Raw genomic sequence first — 24193 nt, 5'->3', positions numbered from 1 at the left:
AAAGTTATCAGTGTGAGATTAAGCTCTTTCCTAAATATTCAGAGTGTGAATATATTCCGAAATTGACTAAAGTGCTACATGCTGTAGAGATCATACAATCGGGTGTAGGGTTATGACCACAAAAATCCCGACCTAGATTGACCACCACAAGCCTGTATCTGAGGTGCCTGGGTATAGCACAAGTAATCATAAAGGATCTCTGAACCTCTCTGAAGCCCTAGATCTACAAGTATCTTCCAGGTCAAGTTACCTCTTCATGCATTCTAGGTTTCCACATTTTTGAGCAAGGAGGAAATGACTTTTGGTTGAAAAATTTAAAAAAGAGCTACCACTACAGATTGGGTGCTCAAATATAAAAACAACCTTAAAATTGTTTCTTCAGACAAATTCAAAATGTCCTCCAGGGCCAGCCTAGGAACTAGATGTGTGAAGTAACCTAGTGTAAAGCATCAAGGAAAGGCAGGCCTGTGTGTCAAAATAAAAAATGTGTATTTCCCGTAAAGGCTTTTAAATTCAGCTTTTTAAGAGCACGATGTGGTGTAAGGGGACCAGTCAGGGATCCCTACTTTACAGCATGTGTTTCTGAGCTCTATCATGACTTCCTAGGTCCACCATTGCAAAATGCACCTCTCTACTCCTCCATATGAATTGGTCCACAACGCGGACTTAGTATTGTTTATTTAAATAAAAAGGTTTGTCAATTTTAGTTATTTATATCTACCTGGAAAACTCAAGGAGGCAAATTATTTCTTTCTCTAGGACAAAGTGGTAGTAGACTCTGAGGCATTAAGAGAAATTAACATTGGTATTGCATTCCTTAAGAAATAGTTGCAAAGCTGCTAGCTTCGCTTACCAAAAGCCTGAAGGTGGGCAGATTCCCTCAAAATTTATAATCTTATAGTAAGAAACCAAAGGCTATTGGAGATACATTCCTGTAATGGTTCCCTCTGGTGGCAAAAATCAGGGACTTGCAATTGTACAATGAATATATGCAAATTCATGGGTGTAGAAATACAATAGCTATAAAAATAAAATAACATTCACACTTGTTTTACCTAGAGCTTTTTGTTCAAATATCTGTTTGGGAGTCGTACCTCATGAGCATGTTTAGAAAATGACTCTGCACTTGATAACATGGCTGCAGTTCTTTCTTCCAGATCGCCAAGTTTCTGTCCTCTTTCATCTAGTGCCAGCCTGGCTCGTGCTAATTCACCAACAACTCCAGATGCTGCCCCTTTCACACCTTCAATGCCACCAGGGCCAGGAATATGCTGTGCAAGGCTCCTTGAAGCCTTTCCCGAGGACGATTCTCCAACTGAACACATTTGATAAATGAAAGAGTAACTCAAAACATGAACATTTTACTAATATAAAATCCTACTACATTAAAATACAATTTTTGGATTGAGTGGTAATATAATTGAAATAAAATTATAAAGTGAAATATGCTTAATACATGCTTTCTTTTGTTATGATTGGTTTAATAATTTTTAGATACTTTTTCAAACATGCAAAAACACAATGTACATTAAATATTTTATACTAGTTCATACAACAAGACTTATACAAAAAAGGAGCTGGTAAATATTTAATGAAACAAAGGTATATGTTACCAATTATATAATGGCAAAAACTGCTCTTTTGTGCAAAAAACAAAAGATATTTAGCTTCAAATATACAGATTTAAATTTAAATATACAGATTTGATGATGTTTATTTACTCCACACTTCCTCTTACTTAAAAATATACTGTGCTTAGGCTCAGAAGTAAAGATAAATGAAGAATTTTATTCAGTAGTCTATTTCAGTCTCCAAAAATTGTAGGCATGCTATATTCTTTTCCTTTTCTCCATTTATCTTGTCACTTACCAAATGGATCACATTTTTCCATCAAAAGACCTTGCGATCCAGTTTTCTTTCCCTTTGATATCCAGATGTTTTTACCTAACACTTAGATCACTGCAAAAGTCTTAAATTCTTTAAAGCCTGATCTCAAGTTTCCTGGTTCCTCAGCTTACATTTCTTTCTTTCCTTTTTCTTTAAATATAACTCATATACCACAACATTTGCTCCTTTAAAGTGAATACATTGGTGATTTGTACTTTATTCGTAAGGATGTGAATCACCACCACTACTAATGAATACCAGAGCATCTCATCACTGCAGAAGAAGCTCCATGCCTGTTAGCAGTCACCTGCCATTCCCACTCTTTGCAGTTCTTGGCAATCACTAATCTACTCTCTGTTTCCATAAATTTGCCTATTCTGAGTATTTCATTTAAATGGATTCATACAATAGGTGGTCTTTTGTAGCTGGCTTCTTTCACTGAGAGTAATGTCAAAGGTTATTGATGTTGTAGGATGCATCAGTACTTCATCCCTTATTATGGATGCATAACGTATCATTTTATGGATAAGGTGTATTTTGCTTATTCATTCATCACCTGATGGACATCTGGGTTGTTTCCACTTTTTGGCTATTATGAATAAAGCTACTATGAACACTTATACAAATGTTTGGGTAAATGCATGTTTTCAATTTTCCTGGGTATATGACTAGGCATAGAATAGCTGGGTGATGTGATAACTGTATGTTTAATTTTTTGAGGAACCATCAGTTTTCCAAAGAGGGTGCACCATTTTACATTTCAACCAATAATATATATGAGGGTTCCAATATCTCTACATCCTTGCCAACATTTGTTATTGTGAATCTTTTTGATGACATCCATCCTAGTAAGTGTGAAGTAGTACCACATTGTGGATTTGACTTGTATTTCCCTAACGACAAATGATGTTGAAGATCTTTTCATGCACTCATTTGTCATTTGCATATTTTCTTTGGATAAATATCTATTGAGGTTGATATGGTTTGGCTGTGTCCCCACCCAAATCTCATCTTGAATTGTAGCTCCCATAATCCTCAAGTGTCATGGAAAAGACCCAGTGGGAGGTAACTGAATCACGGGGGCAGGTTTTCCTGTGCTGTTCTCATGAGAGTAAGTCTCACAAGATCAGATCTGACGCTTTATAAAGGGCAGTTGCCCTGCATATGCTCTCTTGCCTGCTGCCATGTAAGATGTGTTTTTGCTCCTCCTTGGCCTTCCGCCATGATTGTGAGGCCTTGCCAGCCATATGCAACTGTGAGTTCATTAAATGTCTTTTTCTTTATAAATTACCCAGTCTTGGGTATGTCTTTATTAGCAGCATGAGAATAGACTAATACACAGATCCACCTAAAAATCGGTCTATTTGTCTTCTATTATTGAGTTTTAAGAGTTCTTAATATATTATGGACACTAGATGTAATCTGATATCAGATATGTGATTTGCAAATATTTCATCCCATTCTTTGGATCATCTTTTCACTTTCTCATTAGTATTCTTTGAAGCACAACGTTTTAAATTTTGATAAGTTCCAATCAATCTTTTTTTTCCTTTGGTTGCTTGTGATTTAGGTGTCATATCTTAGAAACCACTGCCTAATCCAAGGTTACACAAATTTATACCTGTTTTCTTCTAAGAGTATTATAGTTTTAGCTCTTATATTGAGGTCTTTGAGCCATTTTGAGTTAATTTTTGTGTGTGGTGTGAAGCTGGGGCCCAACATCTTTTTTTTTTTTTTTTTTTTTTGCAGATGAATATCTACTTATTCCAACATCACTTATTGAAAACACCATTCTTTGGCCACATAATTTTCTTGGCGTCCTTGTAAAAAAAAACCAATTGACCATAAATGTATAAGCTTATTTCTGGAGTCTCAATTCTATGTATCTTTATGCCAGTAACACACTGTCTTGATGACTATAGCTTTGTAGTAAGTTTTGAAACTGAAATGTTTGAGTCCCTCCAGCTTTTTTCTTTTTCAATATTTGAGAGTGTGTGTGTGTGTGTGTGTGTGTGTGTGTGTGTGTGTATGTGGCTATTTTGAATTCTATTTTCATTTGAATTTTAAGAACAGCTTACTGCTTTCTGAAAAAAAATGTTGTGATTTTGATATGAATTGTGTTAAATGTGTAGATCAATTTGTGGATACTGCCATCTTAATAATGTTAAGTCTTCTAATCCATGAACATGAGATGTGGGTCCACTGACTTACATCTTAGTTTCTTAAAATGATATTTTGAAGTTTTTATTGTACATGTCTTATACTTCTTTGGTTAAATTATGTCTAAGTGGCTTATTTTTTGATACTGCTATAAATGAAACTGTTTTCTTAATTTCATTTTTGAATTACTCATTGCTTGTGTATAGAAATGCAATTCATTTTCTATATTGATCTTGTATCCTGAAACCTTGCTAAAACTGTTTATTAGCTATAATTAGTTTCGTGTGGATTCCTTAGGATTTTCTATAGATAAGATTACATCTGCAAATAGAGAGAGTTTTACTTCTTCCATTCCAATTTGCATGTCTTTTACTTGCTTTTCTTGCCTAATTTCCCTGGCTAGAGCCTCCATTCCTATGTAAAATAGAAGCGGTAAGAGCTCTTTGAATATGCATATAAAATTTAGAATTAGCTATACATTTTTGGAAGGATTTTGATTAGAACTACATTAAGTGTATATGTGTATATATACATACAGACATCAGTTTTGAGAGAACTGGTATCTTTTATTGAATCTTCTATTCCATGATCATGGTATACTCATCAATTTGTTTGAATCTTCTTTAACTTCTCTCAACAAATTTTTCCAATTTTCTACTTTCCCCATGGAGATTCTGAACATGTTCTCTTAAGATTTATTTCTAGATACTGAATTAAAAGAAATACTATGGGTGATAAGCAGAGTAATGTCCCCCTTCCCCCATAGATGGCTACATTCTAATCCCTGGAACCTGTGAATATGTCACCTTATATAGGAAAAGGATCTTTGCAGATGTGACTAAGGACCCAGACATAGAGTTCATCCTGCATTATTTAGGTAAGCCTAACCTAATCACATGGGTCTTTAAAAGCGAAGAGTTTTTTTTTTTTTTCCAGCTGTGGGCAGACAGAGATGCGGCTTCAGAAAAATAGAGATATGCAAGGTTGTTGGCCTTGAATACTGACAATGGGACCAGAAGCCAAGGAATGTGGATGGACTCTAGAAGCTAAAAAAGGCAAGGAAATGGATTCTCTCCTGAAACTTCCAACAAGAAACACAGCCATGGGAACACCCATAAGATCTGTGTTGATTTCTAACCTATGGAATTATAAGGTAATAAATTTGGGTTCTTTTAAGCTAGTAATTTTGTGGTAATTTGTTATAGCAGTAACAGAAAACTATACAAATAGTAATTTAAAATTTTTCATTTTTTATTATTGTTAATATAAATTAAATTTTATTTCTGTATATGATTACATCTATTAAGTTGGGTAACCTCTGTTATTTCTAACAATTTAGCTATAGATTCTTTTGGTTCTTCTAAATATGTCATCATATCAATCATTTGCAAATGACTGTTTTGTTTTCTGTTTCGTATTATAGTACTTCATTTTTTCTTCCCTTTCCACACCCTCTAGGGACTTGAAAAGAATGCTGAATGTATGTGTTAATAGTGGGCACTATGTGTCATTCCTAATTTCAAAGGAAAAATTTTTAATATCATTTAATGTTCCTGCATTAAGTGTGACATTTGCAATTTAGTTTCTAGGAGTCTATCAGGAATGGATAAGAATTTTTTTTTTTTTTAAATGATAAATCAACTTTGGTTGATTTATTCCTTGGTCTTGGTATATTATCTTTATTACATATTATTTGCTATCTTAATATTTCATTTCAGATTTTCTATCTATCAATGATATTTGTCTTTGTTTTTTTCCTTTCTAATACTATTTTGGTTTTTGGTATCAAGGTTGTGTTAGCCACACAAAATGAGTTGATGAGTGTACCTATTGTTTCCTATCTTTTGGAAGAGTTTGTGTGAGAGTTGAATTATTTTTTCCCTAAATATTTAGAAGAAATATTAGTGAAGCCCAATTTGTACCAGAAGTTTACTTGTAGAAAAGTTTAAAATGATGGCTTCAATGTCTGATAGTTACAGTACTATTAGAATTTTTATCTTTTTGTCCACTTTCGTTGTTATAATTGATAAAACAATTCCTTCAAAAATAAAGTTATACATTACATTCTCTTATTTTTAACTTCAGTGTTATTCCTTTTTTTTTTCCATTCCTAATAGCATCTACTTGTGCATTTCTTTTTTCGTGCTTCATTTCACAAGAGGTTTATCATTTTTATTAGACTCTTAGAGAATCAACTTTGGCTTTTGTTATACACTCAACAGTTGTGTCCCCCGCCCCCTCCCCCCCAGTCATATGTTGAAATCTAATCCTTCCCTAATGTAATGTCAGAAGTGGGGGCCTTTGGGAGGTAAAAAGGGTATTGTCCTCATCAATGGGATTACAGCCCTTGAAAAGAGCCCAGAGAGGTAGCTTGCTCTCTTTCTCCCAGGTGAGAATGCAGCCAGAAGGCTGTCTGTAAGCCAGGAACAGGGTCCCCAAACAACTCAATCCTGCTGGCACCCTGATCTCAAACTTCCAACCTCCAGAGCTGTAAGAAATAAGCTTCTGTTGTTTAAAAGCTACCCAGTCTATGGTATTTTGATATAGCAGCCTGAACTAAGACAGCTCTGTTAATTTTTTGATTGTATTTTACTATTTCATTAACACCTTAATCTTTTTTATTTGGTTTATTTTGATGTTTTTCTAACTTTTTGAGATGAATGCTGAGTTCACTCATTTTCATGTTTTCTTTTTCAAATACTAATACATATTTAAGATTAAAAATTTCACTCTTAAGGATTACTTTAGTTGCATACCAATGGTCATAAATTCTTTGACACAAGGGTTATCCAAAGGTAAGTATATTTCTGTTTTCAAACATGAGGATTTAAACTTATCTTTGTTATTGATTACAAGCATAACTGCACTGTGATCAAATTGTATACACTAAAGTTATTTTAACTCTTTGAAATGTATTAACTGCTTATTATTAAATCTATATTTAGAACTTCTTATGATGATTGAGAAACTGTCTCTTCTATTAACTATGTCAATATTTGTTTTTATATATTTTGAAGTCAAAATGGTAGGTACATTCAAATAATGCCTTAATGTCTAATTTTTCTTATATTAATATAGTTGTACCAGCTGATTCATTTGTGATCATGCTTTTCCATCTTTTTAAATTTCACCTTTTTGTGTCCTTATGTTTTATATATGTCCCCTATAAACAATGTACATTTCTGTTTAATTAATTAATTAATGTATTTTTAGAGACAGGGTCTTGCTCTGTCACTCAGGCTGGGATGACAGTAGTGTAATCATGGCTCATCATAGCCTCAAACTCCTGGGCTCAAGTGATGTTCCTGCCTCATCTTCATGAGTAAGTGGGTCTATGGGTGCATACTACCACTAAATTTTTAAATTTTCTGTAGAGACAGGGTCTTGTTATATTGCCCAGGCTGGTCTCGAACTCCTGGTCTCCAGCAACCCTCCTGGCTAAGCTTTCCAAAGTGCTGGGATTACAGGTGTGAGACTCGACGCTGGCCTTTTCTTTTCAAATTCAGTCTAACCATTTTTGTCTTTTAGCTGAAACATTTATTCTGCCTACATTTATTACCATTATTTATATTAAAGTTAAATCTACCATGCTTTATGTACTATCTGTTTATCCCACCTGTTTTGTATTCTCTCTCTTTTTGCTTTGTTTCGGAATGACTGTGATTTATCTGCTATTCATCTGGAAGTTATGTTCTATTTTTCTAAGTTTTACAGGTTATCCTATAAATTACATGTGTCCTTAACTTACCAATGCCAATGAATACTTTTTACAAGTTTCCCAAAAAATTCAAGAATCTCAGATCACCTTAAATCCACTTACTATTTTTAAACTCCTTAATGTTATGACATATTTTGGGCTATGTTATTGTCTGTGTATGTGTGTATACACATGCCATACACCTTTATTTTGCAGTTCATAAACATTATATTAATTATATTTATGCACATATCACTTTCGTTCCAAATCACTGTGTGTCTGTGACATCCCATCCAAGATTATTTTCCTTCTATCTGATGGACCCTTTAGAATTCCCTTTAGTGTGACGGCAAGGTTTACTTATTTGTCTAAAAATGTCTCATTCTTAAAGAATTTTTGCGTATAGAATTATGGATTAAATATAATCAATATAATTTCCTGTCAATATACAGAAGATCATCTTACCATCTTTGGCTGTTGAGAAGTCATGTATCAGTCTCTATTTGTTAAAAAATATCTATAATTTTTCTCTAGCCACATTAAAGATTTTCTCTTTGTCTCTGGTGTACTATATTTTAATGAGATTAGTTAATTGAAATTTTTTAAAAACATCATTGGAATTAATTACGCTTCTCAAATTTTTGGATCACTGTATCAATTCTAAAAAGTCTTCCGACTTATTTCTTTATATATATATTTATATTTATATATAAGTATTCTTTGCAGTCCTTCCTATTTCCTTCTTGGGAAGGTCTAAACTTATGTTAGATCTTCTCACAGCAACTTCTTTTTTTAATCCTCTCCTACATGTTTTATTTTGTTTGTTTCTTTGTGCTGCATTTTGGATGACTTCTCCTAATGTATCTTTAAGTTACATAATTCTTTCTTCACTTTTGTCTAATTTGTAGTTAAACCTATCTATTGGGTTTTTAATTCTAGTTTTTGAGTATTTCAGGTCTAGAATTTCATTCTGGGTTTTTTCACATCTACTGCTATTGACTTTTACAGTTTTCAGTTACCTGATACAATGTTCAGGCATGATATTTAGCCTCTTGAACACAATAATTACAAGTAATTATTTTATAGTCTGTGTCTGATAATTCCAATATGTGAAGTACCTAGCCTTCCGCCTTTTCTGTTTTATTAATCATGCTGTTGATTCCTAATGTTCCTGGTTATCTATGACTGGTTTCCAGTCATCTATATTCCTGGTTATCTATGACTACATATTTGAAAAATTATTTGTAGAGATAATTTGAGGACTTGGAATACACTATATTCTTTCTGAGATCATTTTTTCATTTGCTTCTGCCAGGAGCTAGGGACTCTAGCAGTCTGGAAAAATCTTAATTAACAATTAGCACTGAAGATTTTACAGGCCACCCAGATATTTGAAGCTGAGCTGAAAGTCATGTGTGTGTGTGGTGGGGGGAGGTGGGTAGTTTATTTCCAGTTCACCCTTACTCTTAAATTATAGCCCTTTGGTGTCTTTGCAAATAGCAGGAGTTATTTTAGGGTCCCCACTCTTGCCAGGTTGGGGAGCCCATCTTGCTAGCCCTAGCACAGCTTAGTACCTCAGCCTCATTAGCAAAGTACTGCAGAGTCAAAGTGCCCCAAGTTGTCAGGCTCTCTGCTCTGGGCTTCTTTCCCCATGGATACTGTTCTTGAAAACTCCTTACTACATGATTACTTCTTTGATGTCTTTAACAAATTTTAGAAATACGTTTTCTGAGTTTTATATAATGTTATAAATTTTCCTCAGTAAGACTTTTATCCCAAATTATCAGTCCCCACTGACTTGAACATTCTTCATTTTTTAAACTGAAATAAACTATAGACCAATCATTTGGGTAAGTTTAAAAAAATTTCATTGCACTGCTACTTACTGCTATTTAATGTTACAGTTTTTCCATTAGTCAAACAAACATGAAACAACAATTCTAAATATTTTAGAAAAACAGAAAAAAATCAAAGGATAGATAATAGCTGCCATTTATAAGAAAGGTCAAGCATTCACTGATTTCATTACTTCATTCAAGGACAAACTATTTACTTGTATCAACTACATGGAAGGTACTAAATGAACCAGAAGGTTTATCTTATGATGAAGAGGTTTTGAAAGACAGATTAAATGTTAAAGTAAAAACTTTTTCAAAGTTAAGGTTATCAGTTAAAGAAAATCATAGCATTAAAATAACATCACATTTAATGAAAATAAAGTAAGTACTTCCTACATTATTTACTTAAAGTTTGAATACTACTTTTTAGTAATCAAAAGTTATTCTGATTTTGATATTTCCTTGAGTAAAGTATTTCCCTGATTTGGGATAGAATAACAGAAAATAATTTTATGTATTTTGTTAAAACATGGAAATAGTAATTGTGACAAAGAGAAAAAAGTGAACATAATTTACAGGTATAAAAAAATTTTTGTATGGCTTGTTTCTGTTTTATAGATATATTATCCGAATTAAATAAATCAACTTACATAGTTCTTCTCTGTCAAGAGACTGTGCACCACCTCCAAATAAGCCTTTAAAGAATCCCCTGTTTGGTGCTTCAGGTGTTTCTACAGGAGTGAAGAGTTCACCCAACATTTCCTTTAAAATCAAAACAAATTGTCACTGTTGAAATTTCAGGGAAACTAAACTATAATGAACAAAAGTATCACTATAAACTCTTTAACTTAAGCTCAGAACATTACCTGCTGAGATTCACAATTAATGAGCACATGTCCTATAATCAGATACAGAACATGCTGATTTATTCAAACAGTAAGTTTCTAAAACTAAAATATGACTTATCTGCTGCTTGCCCCTTTGTTTGCATTTTAGGCAAACAGTATTTTTGCTTAAGAGTGTCAGGAGATTCTAATCTTTAAGATAAAATTTTCTTATAACTCATGAATTGATAATAGGATTAATAATTACATTAGAAAGAAGTTTTTTTTTTTTTTTTTTTTTTTTTGAGACAGTCTTACTCTATCACCCAGGTTGGAGTGCAGTGGTGCGATCTTGGCTCACTTGCAGCTTCTGCCTCTGGGGTTCAAGTGATTCTTGTGTCTCAGCCACTGAGTAGCTGGGATTACAGGCACATGCCACCATGCCTGGGTAATTATTGTATTTTGTAGAGACAGGTTTTGTGCCATGTTGGCCAGGCTGGTCTTGAACTCCTGGCCTCAAGTGATCCACCCGCCTGGGCCTCCCAAAGTGCTGTACAGGTGTGAGCCACCATGCCCGGCCAGAAAGAAGAAAATTTTTAACAGCAAGTATAAAAGTCCAGTGCAATAATGATGATATGTAGTTTTGGAATTATAACTTTTAGCTGAGTCAGAAAATTTATAATTAGGCACCAACTTCTTTTCTCATAAACACATGCTAGGAAGAGAATTATGCCAACATACACCTGGAATTTCAGAAATCTGGCAGAGATGGGAACTCTTCCTTGTATATCATCAGATTTTTCTGAAATTACTGTCAATATTTTTTAGAGTGCAGAAATGGTAAAAGGAGAAAAGATTGCTGACACATTACTGGTTTTGTTGACAATACAAAAAGAGGAAAGAAGAGTTTTTTTAAGACAAGGATGGTAGTGACTGGGCACGGTGGCTCACGCCTGTAATCCCAGCACTTTAGGAGGCCGAGGTGGGCAGATCATGAGGTCAGGAGTTTAAGACCAGCCTGACCAACATGGTGAAACCCTGTCTCTACTAAAAATACAAAAATTAGCAAGGCGTGGTGGCCTGCACCTGTAATCCCAGCTACTTAGGAGGCTGAGGCAGGAGAATCGCTTGAACCCAGGAGGCGGAAGTTGCAGTGGGCCAAGATTGCACCGCTGCACTCCAGCCTGGGCGAAAGAATCTGTCTCAAAAAAAAAAAAAAAAAAAAAGAAAAGAAAAGAAAAGGATGGTAGTAACATTTATATAGGAGTTCTGCTATACTCTGGTATTTTTACATCATTATAGTTGGAATAAAAGTATGTATTTTTCAGGGTTTCTTCCTTGGGGCTGGGCTAAGAAGGCTGGTAAAGGATGTTCAGATTTTCTTTTAGACATATCCATATTAACATTATCCCTCCACCCAGATTGCAAATGGGAGGAGATAACTATTAACATTACACAACAGTTTTATTTATAAGACTGAAGTGGACTGAAGCCCTTACGTTTTTATTTTCTTTCCTCTGGATTGCTATAAAGTGTAGTAAACCTGGAATAAAACACTTTCTGAATTCAATAAATCAAACTTGTTAAAACCTACTATAGAATATACTGATATCTATTATCATATTGAATTTATATTAAACTCTATAACAAAGGCAATTTTAGGCATATTTTAAATCTTTTAAAAACCGTATTTCACAGATCCTAATTTAAACTATATGTATTAAATTGTTACAACGTAAAAAAAATCAATAACAGCAACACAGCTATCATTTGGGTGTCTCATGCTAAATCAAAAGAGGAATATGACATATCAACAGCGATAGTTTAAAGGTATGCTTTTTAAAAAATTTTACCTCATTTTTAGAATTACAGTTTGCATTTCTTATTTGATGTTGAATGAGCTTACAGTTTTACAAGGGTAAAGTAAGAAATATAAAAACACCAGATTAAACTCATTATATTCTCTGTAGTAGAATGAGTATAAACTTTGGAACCAGATGGACCTGGATTTGATTCTCAATTTCTGCCTTTTAGTAGCAGAAGACTCTTAGTCAAATTAGTCTATCAAAGAAATGGCTTCTTCAACTTTAAAAGGGGGAGATAATGATAACTGCCTCTCAGGAACGTTACTAGGATTAAAGATAATGAGCATATAAAGTGCCAAGAGTAGACATCAATAGTGTATGTACAGAAGTAGAAAAATCTATCACATAGAGATGAAACCAATTAGAAAATACACAAGTCATTTATCTACAGGTTAATATTATGAACAGACATCTTTAAAGAGAGTTGAAAACTCAATGTTTCTTCGAGTCTAGATTATCTGCAGTCTTAATATAAAGGTTTTGGGAAAATACATAAAATAATATATATAGGTATTTTTTCACTTCTATTTAAATAAGGATTTTGATTATAAGTAAATCTACTATTTAGAATGATTCATGTTAATGCTAGTAAATGCTGGTGAAATCTAAAACAGATTTGTAATTTCTGTGATCTTGCTACATCTAGTCATAGTAGACAGTACTTCTGAAACAAGATATTGGACTTACTCTTCTAAAATATAAATATTCGGAAATAAATATACTTGTCTGATTTTAGACTCTTGCATATCATTTGTCTTGCATGTGAGCTAACAAGGTTAGAATGGTAAAATTTAGGACTAATTTCATGAATGGGTCAATGTATGGGCTTTGGTTATCCATACATTAGATGCCACTACAAAGTCCTTTACAGTGAATCAAATAATCACTGATTTTAATCATTTTAAGAAAACTTTATATTGTAAGAGTGTTGAGTCTGAAAAAATAAATATCTCCAGGATAAACACACAGCAATAAACTTCATACTGAATACACAACATATATGAGAATCCAAACAGTTCAACTGTCATCAGTTGTTTACAGTGATTACTTGGGGTTTTGTTTATAAATTATAATCCTGAGGTGCTTACCAAAGTTACTTACTTAATTGTTTTACACTGAATTAATTGGTATGTTCCACCTCTACGATTACAGCAAATTTTGGTTAGGGTTCACAAATGAATATAAACAGTCCATTTGAAAAAAATAGTTTATTATGTTATCTTTGTGTTTTTCACTATGGTATAGTTAAGAATAATACTGTAAAAAGAAACTTAAGTATTTCAATCTATAAACATACCATTGACTAATTGCCTGTCAATGACAATTAAAAGTCCTGAGTCCATTAATCTTTTAAACAGCTTTACTGAAGTATAATCGACATACAAAAACTGGCATATATTTGAGGTGTACAATTTGGTGAGTTTCGACATATGCATATATGCATGAAACCATCACCACAATCAACACTGTGAATATATCCATCACTCTCAAGTTTCCTTCTGCTCCTTTGTACGACCTTCTCTCATTTCTTCTTTACCCCCCATATCCAAGTTACTGCTGATCTGCTTTCTTTCACTATAATTTGTATTTTCTTGAGTTTTTATATAAATAGAACAACATGTACTCTTTTTCTTGGCTCCTTTCATTAAGCATAATTATTCCGAGATTCACTGATGTTGCTGATTGTATCGTTTACTCCTTTGTATTGCTGACTAGAATTCTACTGTATGATAAACTGCAATTTGTTTTTCCACTCATCTGTTGAGGACATCTGGGTGGTTTCTAGTTTTTGGCTATTATAAATAAAGCAGCTATGAATATAAATTTCCTTTTCTTTTAATTAAAAATAAAGAGTAAAGTGGCTGGGTCTTTGGTTCATGAATGTTAACTTTTTAGAAAACTCCAGAACTGTCTTCCGAAGTGGTTATATTTTTTTTTACATTCCCATCAGCATTGTATGGAGTTGTAGTTCGTCTATATCCTTGCCAAAACTTGGCATGGTATTCTTTTTAATTTCAACCACTCTCAAAGGTGTTTAATGGTATCTCACTGTGGTTTTAATTTGCAGTTCTCTAATGATAAATACTGTTGAGAATCTTTTCATGGTGAGCTTTCCTTTTGAATATTTTGTCTATGTTTTTATTGGGTTGTTTCTCTTCCTTCTGGTGAGTTTTAAGGGTCATTCATATATTCTAGAGACAAGTCCTTTATTAGATATATGTTTTGCCCAGATTTGCTTCCCATCTACAAGTTGTCTTTTCATTTTCAAAAGTGTCTTTTGAAGAGTAGAAATTTTAAGTTTTGTTGAAGTTATCAATTTGTTCTTTTATGGATGTTGCTTTTGGTGTCATGGCTAATAAATCTTTTCCCAAAATAAGGTAACAGATGTTTTCTTAAGTTTTTTCTAGAAATTTTGTAGTTTTTGGTTTTCCATGTAGGTCCATAATACATTTTGGATAAATTTTGGTATATGGTGTGAAGCGTGGATCAAAGCTCATTTTTTTTGCATTTTAATATCCAATAGTTCCAGCACTACTTGTTGAAAGGGCAATCTTTTCTCCATTGCATTGCCTTGTGCCTTCCTTCCTTAAAAAAACCAGTTGTCCATGTATGTGTTTATTTCTGCATATTCTATTCCGATCCATTCATCTTGATGCCAAAAATACCATTCTCTACTAATTACTGCAGCTTTATAATAATCTTGAAATAAGGTAGTGTTAGCCCTTCCATTTTTTTCAGAGCTGTTTTGTGTATTTTAGTTCTCTTGCATTTACGTATGAATTTTAGGATAAATTTGTCAATTCCTACAAAAATTTCTAAAAAATTTTTAAAATTTTTAAAATTTCTAAAAAATTTTTAAAATTTTTAAAATTTCTAAAAAATTTTTAAAATTTTTAAAATTTCTAAAAAATTTTTAAAATTTTTAAAATTTTTAAGACTTTAAAAAATTTTTTATTAATATTTTATAGTTTTTCAGTGTAGAGATCTTTCATTTTCCGTTAGATTTCTCCCAAAGTATTTCATATTTTTGTTGCTATTATAGATGGTATGGTTTTTTAAAAATATCAATTTCCAAATGTTCATCGCTAATATATAGAAATAAAATTATTTTTGTATATTTATCTCATATCCTACATCCTTGCCAAACACACTGATTAATTCTAGTAACCTTTATGGTAGATTTTATTAGATTTCCTATACTGGTGATCATGTCATTGTGAATAAAGACAGCCCCTTTCCTTTTCTTTTCCTTGCCTGAGTGCACTGGTTAGAACCTTATATTACAATACTGAATATAAGTGGTGAGAGTGAACATTCTTCTGTAATTGCTGATTTCAGGGAGGAAGAATTAAGTATTTCATCACTAAATATTATTTGAGATGTGGGTTTTTCTTACATGTTCCTTAAGTTTTCTTCTATTGCCTGTTTGTAGAGATTTTTAAAAATCAGGAATATTTGTTAAATTTTGTCAACTGCTCTTTTTAAAGCTTTTTAACAAGGTGGATCACACTGACTGATTTTCAAATGTTAGGTCAATCCTACTTTCCTGGGATTAGGTCTCACTTGGTCATAATGTATTATCCCTTTGATATATGGCTGAATTCAATTTGCAAAAAAAATTTTTTTTTTTTTTTACAAATTTTGCTTTTATATTTGTGAGAGATATTGGTTTATACATAGTTTTCTTTTCTTATAATGACTTGGTCTAATTTTGGTATCAGGTTAATGCTTCCTTCATAGAATAAGCTGGGAAGCAATCCTAATTCAGTTTTTGGAAGTTTGTGAACTGGTGTTATTTCTTCCTGAAATGTTGATAGAGCTCATCACTGAAGCCATCTAGGTCTGGAAGTTTCTTGGTCCAAGGTTCCTAACCTCTATTTCAATTTCTTTAATAGATACAGGACTATTTAGGTTATCTATTTTTTCTTCAGTGAGACTTAGTAATGTCGTTAAAGAAATTTGTACATTTCATCTAAGGTTTTGAATATTTTTGGCATAAACTTGTTCATAATATTCCCTTTTTATCCGTTTCATATCTATAGAATATATAGTAATGGAGACTTCTCTTACTACTGATATTAGTAATTTGTAACTTCTTTCTTCATATGGCTTGAGATTAATTTTATTAGTTTTGGTTTCATTGATGTTTTTCTATTGTTTCTTTGTTTTCCACTTGGATGTCTATTTTTTTTTTCTTGTGTTTACTTTGGGTTTAATTTGCTTTTCTCAGTTTTTTTTTTGAGACGGAGTCTCTCTTTGTCACCCAGGCTGGAGTGCAGTGGCTGCAAGCTTCGCCTCCCGGGTTCACACCATTCTCCTGCCTCAGCCTCCTGAGTAGCTGGGACTACAGGCGCCCGCTACCATGCCCGGCTAATTTTTTGTATTTTTAGTAGAGACGGGGTTTCACTGTGTTAGCCAGGATGGTCTCGATCTCCTGACCTTGTGATCCACCCGCCTCGGCCTCCCAAAGTGCTGGGATTACAGGCGTGAGCCACCGCACCTGGCCTTTTCTCAGTTCCTTAAAGTGAAAGTTGACATCATTGCATTGAGACCTCCTTCTTTCCTAATATAGGTGTTTCAGTGCTATAAGTTTGCCAAGTTCAAACACTGTTATTTTTTTCTGTTGCTACGCTTTCAAGTTCACCATCTTTTCTTCAGTAATGTCAAATCTGCTGTTAATGCCATCTAGCATATTTTTCACCTCAAACACTATAGTTTCTCATCTTTAGAAGTTTGATTTTATTTTTGTATCTTTCATGTTTCTAACTTTTTGAACATATGGAACGCAGTTGTTATTGTTTTAATATCCTTTTGTGTGCCAATTCTGGTATGCATGTCAGTTCTAGTTTGCTTTCTACTGATTGTTCTCATGATGACTCATCTTTTTCTGTCTCTTTGCATGCCTGGTAACTGACTGGATACCAGACATTGCGATTTTTACCTCAATGGGTGCTAAATAGTTTTTATTTCCTTTAAGTTTTCTTGAATTTCATTCTGACAGAAAACATTTCATCCTTTTGATTCTTGCTTTTGCGATTTGTTAGGCATGTCTGGAGTAGTGGCTGATAATGGACCATCCAAGGATATCAGGTCCTAATCTCTGGACCGACAAATATTACCCGGCAAGGAAAAGGAGTCTATGCAGATGTGAGTAAGTATCTTGCTCTGGGGAAATTATTCTGGACTACTGAATGGGTTATAATCCAATTACAAGTGTCTTTTTAAGAGAGAGAGGTAGAGAAAGATTTGACACACAGAAGAGAAGGTAATGCAGCCATAAAGGCAGAGATTCCAGTGATGTGGCCCAATGTCAAGGAATACCAGCAGCTCCTAGAAACTAAGAAGGGGCAATAAATAATTATCTTTTAGAGCCTCTGGAGGGAGCAAGACCCTGCTAGCACATTGATTTTGCCTCAGTTAAACTGATTGTGGACTTCTGGCTTCTGCAAGTATGAGCAAGTAACTTTCTACTGGTTTTAGCCACCAAGTTTGTGGCCTCAGGAAACTAATATCCACACAAATTATGGGTTTCTCCAGTCTGGTTGTTGGGAACAAGCACTGTTCCTGGAATGGTTTCTACAAATCCTCTATTCCTTTCAGATGGTTCTTTTTCTGCTCTGAAAGCTTAGTCACGTGTATGTGCTGAATAGCACGTATGGTATACTCTGGGGGACTCTGCACATCTCCAGGGTTCTTTCTCTTTGTAGCTCTTTTCTCTCAAATTTACCTGGTGTTCCCAAACTCTTGTTCCTGCCTCTTCAACTTGGGAAGTCTGCCAGGCTTTAACTTAGTACCTTCACCCTGTGCCATGTCCTGAACACTCTATTAAGGCATTAAAGCTGGGACACCTTCTTTGATTCCTATCTGTCAGAAATTACTTTCCTTCATTGCCAGATGTCCAGTAATTTGAAAACCATTGTTTCAAGAGTTCTGTCTGCTTTTTTTTACGTTGTTTCAGGAAGGAGGGTTAATCTGGTTCCTATTATTCCATCTCGGCTGGAAACTCCATAAATATTTGTAGGCATCTTCTTTATTTTGGGCTAAAGTTAAAGGAATGCGCAATGTAAAAGGGTACTACTCAGGGAACCAAGGTATAGTGTTTATCAAGTTCATCATAGTTTTCAACAGATTTTTACCAAGGCATTATTTCCGGGTACTAAAAATACAAAGGTAAATAACATGTCAATATTGCCCAAAGACAACATTTTATCACAAATTCCTTTAAGATAGTCCATTTTTTGTTTATCTCTGTATGATGAAGGCACATAGCAGATAGTTTAAAATATAGTTTACTACTAAAAGACTATTTCATTTAAACATAAATGAGTAAACTATGGCTGCTATTAACTTAAGAATTAAAGAAAACACCAACTAAAGGATAGAATAAATTAGTCCCAGAAAAGTAATGAAGTTTAAATTTTCAAGTAGTTGAATTAAGACCACATTTCAGATGGAAATGAATTAATATTCAATTGTCTATATTATTTCTTAACATAACATTTTGCTAGTGAAAGGAAATGCTAAAAGGAAAATTTTAAGGTTCATCCTTCCAACAGAAAACAAAATTTTACTTCAGAAACTTAGGAATCTTTGAAAAATAACTTTCACCCAAACATAAATGGGAATTTAAATCTAATGTCAGATATGTAATTTTGTTTTACTCTCAAAGTTTACAATACTACTCAGGACTAGGTTTCCAGTATAGTATAGCTTACTGAAATAATAACACAATGAGGGCAACATCTGACATTTATTAAGCACCCTTTGTACCAGGGGCACTATGCTAAGCACATTACATTCACTGTCTCCTTTAATCCATATCATATCCTCTGAGATACCACTTCTATGCTAATTTTAAAGATGATGCTTAGAGTCACTGAGTAACTTGTCTATGATTACATAATTGTATAGTTAGCAAGATGGACTTGAATTCAGCCTTCTTGACTCTAAAGCTCATGTTCTAAAAATAATAAGCCACAAATTCAAATTTGCAAATGTGTAAAATAGGGCTAAATAATTGCAAAAACTTTCATTATAAAGTTCCTCTAGATAGTACTTTCCTCTAAATATCAAATATCAATCAATATTTTAGCTCAATATTTCCAGAGCACTTTTACTTTGGAAGGTAAAGCTAAACTGATCATTTCGAATACAGCACTCAAATACTTAAAAAAGGACACATTTCTGTATATAAAGAATTTGTATATAGTCTCTCAAAAACAGAACAACCAAAATACTAGAGGAAAACTACCAAATAACATTTGTTTCTTCTGTGTAAATATCCTTGTGAATAGGAGTTGAGATTACAAAATTTGCCCCAAAATAGACTCATTTATTTTCACATTAACACACTTCTTTAAAAAGGACTGTGTGTGTGTATAATAGATATTTATTCTATGTAGAGAGTAGGTATAAAATGTATGCACCAGTTCATATTTCTCTGCCATCACTGGAAAGACAGATATGGATTAGTAAGATGAAGTTGCTTATAGCAGATGTCTGAAGAAGACAGTTTTAATCATGGGAGTCTCAAAGCATGTGCTCTGAAAGTCTAATTCAACAGTCTGGATTTTCCCAAGCAGGCTCACTTGTATACTTCTATGAGAATAAGGGGCAGACAGTATACAGGCCCTCAGAGAATACTTTACCTCTGAAGAAATTACAGTAATATTTTTATTAATTACCTGAAGATTTTCACAGGTCTCTTGACTATAAGTAAGTCTCTGGATTTCTGTAGGTGAAACAAGGTATAATGCTTGTCCATTGTTGGTAAAGCAGAACGTTCTGGCTATCCGCATATTGGTAAGGGGCAAGTAATACACATCCAACAGAGGTCTTAAACTTGGCAAACTTGAGAAAAAAATTAAAAACTTGTTAATAATAAGGTAGGTTTTAGTCTTGAACACACTATCATTGTTAAAAATGGCAGAGACCTTATAAATCTTATGATTTAGTTTGTATACTTGAGTGGGAGATAAAAAATGGTTTATACTCTCATATACTTGCTCACTATTAACAGAATAAAAATAATTTCTCAGAGTATAAGACTATACACACAAAAAAAGCATTTCTTTTAAACAATTCTGTAGTATAGTTTGAGGGAGGAAATGCTATATCTGTGTTTTAAAACATATCTAACTCTTACCTAAAAGTCATTATATGTCCATTGGCACAGAAACAAGCAAGGCAGATACTGTTACTCAATGCTACAATATCTCCACGAAGCACAAACGAGGTCTCTGTAATATTTTGCTTATAAGCACAGTTCTGGGTTGGCAGTGAGATTACTTTTGCTTGCTTTTCAGAACATATCACTGCATACTGGTTTTCACTAATTTCCTGAGAAGAGGAGGGGGATACTGAGACAGGCCGCCGTTTTTTCAATTTCTCCTTTTCATCTTTTTCTTCAGGAACATTGTGCTCTCTCCAGGGTTCATACGCAGGTGGTATTAAGCAGCCTGTGGTATCCAGAAATGCCATTCTCAAGATTGCACCTTTTAACCTCAATATAGTACCTAAAATATAGAAGTCTAGTAAATAACTGAAATATTTTAATCAACAGAGTAAACACGTTTATTCTAACTTTGACATACAGTAGATACTCAAATATATGCTGAACTCATATTGAACTGAACACTAGCTCATTGACAGGATTCAGACTTTAAGCATGGTATTTATGAGTCTGGAAAAAGATGTCAACTTACATGCTCCAAACAGATAAATGCCACTAAGATCACTCACAATTTAATTACATATGATAAATTTTGCAAACACGTATCTGATCTTTAAATGAATAAACAAACGACATGCTGGAGTATCTGGAACTGTTTTCTCTTATACCCAGTAAGTGCACTACCAGTCAGCAGGAGAGCAAGTGGACAGCACTGGAGCGGACAGTGTGGAGCCACATGTGGCTGCAGAGCACTGGGAATGCGCCTTGTCCAAAGTGTGTGAACAACTGTAGTGCATGGTGAGACTCAAGCACATGCCCCATCTGAAGACTTTAGCACTCCAAAAAGTTCAACGTAAAACACCTCAATCACTTTTAATAATTACATGCCAAAATGACAATATTTGGGACACAGTGGGCTAAATAAAATGTTATTAAAATTAATTTCACCTGTTTTTTACTTTGTTAATGTGACTACTAGAACATTTAAAATTATTTATGTGGCTTTGCATTGCATTTCTAATAGACAGTACTGACCTAGATGGCCAATGAAAAAAAATCCACACATTTCTAACCATTACCTCTAAAATCATAATTCCTCTTAAATGATTTACAACAACTGTCAGATATACTTAAGGCATTATTTTGGTCAGTTTATCATCTTAATGTAGGGGTTACATTTTTTGACTTGCTTCAATTAATGGTACCCTTTCCCCCTATATCCTTGATAATGTACAAATATGCTTTATGCTCACTTCTGAGTAAACTAAGTGACAACATTAATAGAATGGAAGGGAGGGTAGATAACTGAGTTAGCATTCAGTTCTTAAAGATTTTTCATATTTTGTTTTAAATTTATATAAGGTTTTATAGCTTGCAGTATTTTTTCCACATATTATTTTCTTTTATTTCTAAGAAAAAGAGTTCCTGATATTTTCTCAAAACGTTTTAGAAGAAAAAATATTCTTTCCTTTCCTCTTGCATTTATGTTTTATCAATAGTAAGGCTGCAGAATACAATAGAGCACATATTTCAATTTGAATTTCAGATAAACAATGAATACTTTTTAGTATAAGTGTGTCCCAAATGCTACTTATCTGTCCAATGAGACACACTTATATTAAAGTATTTGTTATATCAATTAAAATTTGACTGGGCATCCTATATTTTTATTTGCTAAATCTAGTAACCCTACTCTACATCCAAGTTTGGCGAGCAGATAATTTCACTATTTTAAGCAGCTTGGTAGAAAACTTCGAAACACAAGACAGTTATAACCTTACAGTTTTAATTATTATCTCAAAACATATTATAAAGCTAGCTTTTCTTTCAAGATCTCTTCTTTTTTATTCTGGTCCACCCAAAGAGTCCTTCTGCCTTTAAAGTTTTGATGAGGTCAGCTGAATTATTCATGCTAATTTGGGAATTGTTTATAGCACATATATTGTTCTAGTATGTGGATTTTTTAAAAAACTGGCCTAAAATAACCGTTAAATGTATGCTTGTCCTATAGTTGATGGGACTTTAGCATGTTTCCCAATAGAGTAGTGGTTAACTGTTGAATCTTCCTCTTGAAGAAAAGAAAAAATAACAGCATACGAAGTAGACCACTTTAGGCTCTGAAGCACAGAAACCCATCAGCTTGAAAACATCTCTTTCTTCTCAGGGATCCAACACAGATGACATGAGTGTCACTGATATATTTTTAAATAGGCATCTTATTAAAAACAAACCTCAAAGATTCCATCGAGAAGAAACTAAGTTTCTCTCTTACATATGAAAGTTATTTTTGTATTCACTTTACAGCTCATTTGATTTATTGCAAGTTGGAAAGTATATTACTTTTTGTGTAGTTAACAGTAAATTATCTATATTTAATCCCGCTCAGTCATTTTCATTTATTGGAAACATTTTTTTCTTATTACAAATTGGTGTATATTTGCTGTAGAAAATTTAGAAACTACAAATCAGTAAAAAAATGAAAATAAAAATGACCCCAAATCCTACTTACCAGTGACAACTCCGGTTAACATTTTGATTTTCAACTTTCCAGTTTATTTTATTCCTATACACATATTTACTAATAAGAACTGAGATTAGTAAGAATATCATTATGTAACCTGTTTTCTTTAATCTAACAACTTGATGTGCAGTATATACTCAAGCACTTATGGTGCAAAATGAATAAATCAAACTGATTATTTAATGTAAAGATGGCTCAGAAATATAATCATAAATGCAGTTTAATTTCTAAATTCCAAAAACTGTAAAAGTCAGCACAAACAAGAGATAGATTTACAAGCAAAATCATGGTTGTTTCTATCTGGATGAGCATAAATGAGTAGTAACAGAAATCAGAATTCTCAGTTATCTCCTGACCTAACAGACTCCACAAACATTTGACAAAATCCAATCTCATTTTCAAAATATGAAGTCTAGTACTATTTTTTAAAATTTGCTCTCAAGTCACCTTTTCCTAACACTTCAAAGTAGAAAAATAATCTCAGGTTTCACACTTGGAGATGAAAAATAACCATGTGTAGAATGTTTAAAAATGCACTTTTCTGTTTTTCTCCTAAATTTATAGCATTCTTTTGCTTGAGGTATTAGGAATGCATTATTGTAAACTTTTTTTTAAAAAAATTTTCTTACATAGTAATTATTTTACACAGGATCCTAAAGTTTAAAAAAAAAAAGGCAAAACTTGAATGGCTGTGTAAACAAACAACATCCTGAAATCTTGCTCTATGTATTCTTTCATTAAAACATAAGGCCGTCACTGTCCCCATTTACTTTACATTTTAGAATTCTTAGATCAATTCAAGAATGAAAAACAAAGGCATCTGTCATAGTAAATCACACCTGTAATGTAATTCTAAGTGCAGCAGCAATACATACCACTTGGAGACACAATTACTGGCTGAAGAAGTCTTTGTTCTCCCCCTGGGGGAAGGTTCAGTGCAATGACAAGCACTGTTCCTAGCGTTGTTCCAACCCATAGACAAGGGGAAGGGGACGAGTCCGTCTTTCGAGTAAATGTTTCACAGAAATGAAGAGCGGAGATCGCTTCTCGGGATTCTTTGTCAATGCTTGTTACACTTGAACTCCGTGATCGGCTAAAGGAGTTATCCTTTACATCTGAAATGGTTAAAAATGTTGTGAGGTTGATCAAGTTATAAAATAAGTTATTTGTGTTGTTTTTTATGTAAATTTGGTCAAATAGTTAATCTGCAAGAAGACAAAACCTACGG

General features: G+C 33.3%; 1 protein-coding gene across 3 annotated transcripts in view; it reads right to left on the bottom strand.

The window, feature by feature from the left end:
• The window catches only part of STXBP5 (syntaxin binding protein 5), a 184983-nt gene that overhangs the window by 2927 nt on the left and 157863 nt on the right, over window positions 1-24193 (bottom strand). For all 3 annotated transcript variants that reach the window (XM_024248132.3, XM_054558276.2, XM_024248133.3), the window contains 5 exons: window positions 23841-24080; window positions 20418-20787; window positions 19957-20122; window positions 10233-10344; window positions 1095-1315 (listed from right to left, as the gene is read on the bottom strand). In XM_024248132.3, coding sequence (XP_024103900.2) covers window positions 1095-1315; window positions 10233-10344; window positions 19957-20122; window positions 20418-20787; window positions 23841-24080 — 1109 coding nt within the window. The remainder of the gene's footprint in view (window positions 1-1094; window positions 1316-10232; window positions 10345-19956; window positions 20123-20417; window positions 20788-23840; window positions 24081-24193) is intronic.

This window comes from Pongo abelii, chromosome 5, assembly GCF_028885655.2.
Source record: "Pongo abelii isolate AG06213 chromosome 5, NHGRI_mPonAbe1-v2.0_pri, whole genome shotgun sequence".
NCBI lineage: Eukaryota > Metazoa > Chordata > Mammalia > Primates > Hominidae > Pongo > Pongo abelii.
The sequence above is the reverse complement of the archived record's forward strand: the minus strand, read 5'-3'. Positions and strand labels throughout refer to the sequence as shown.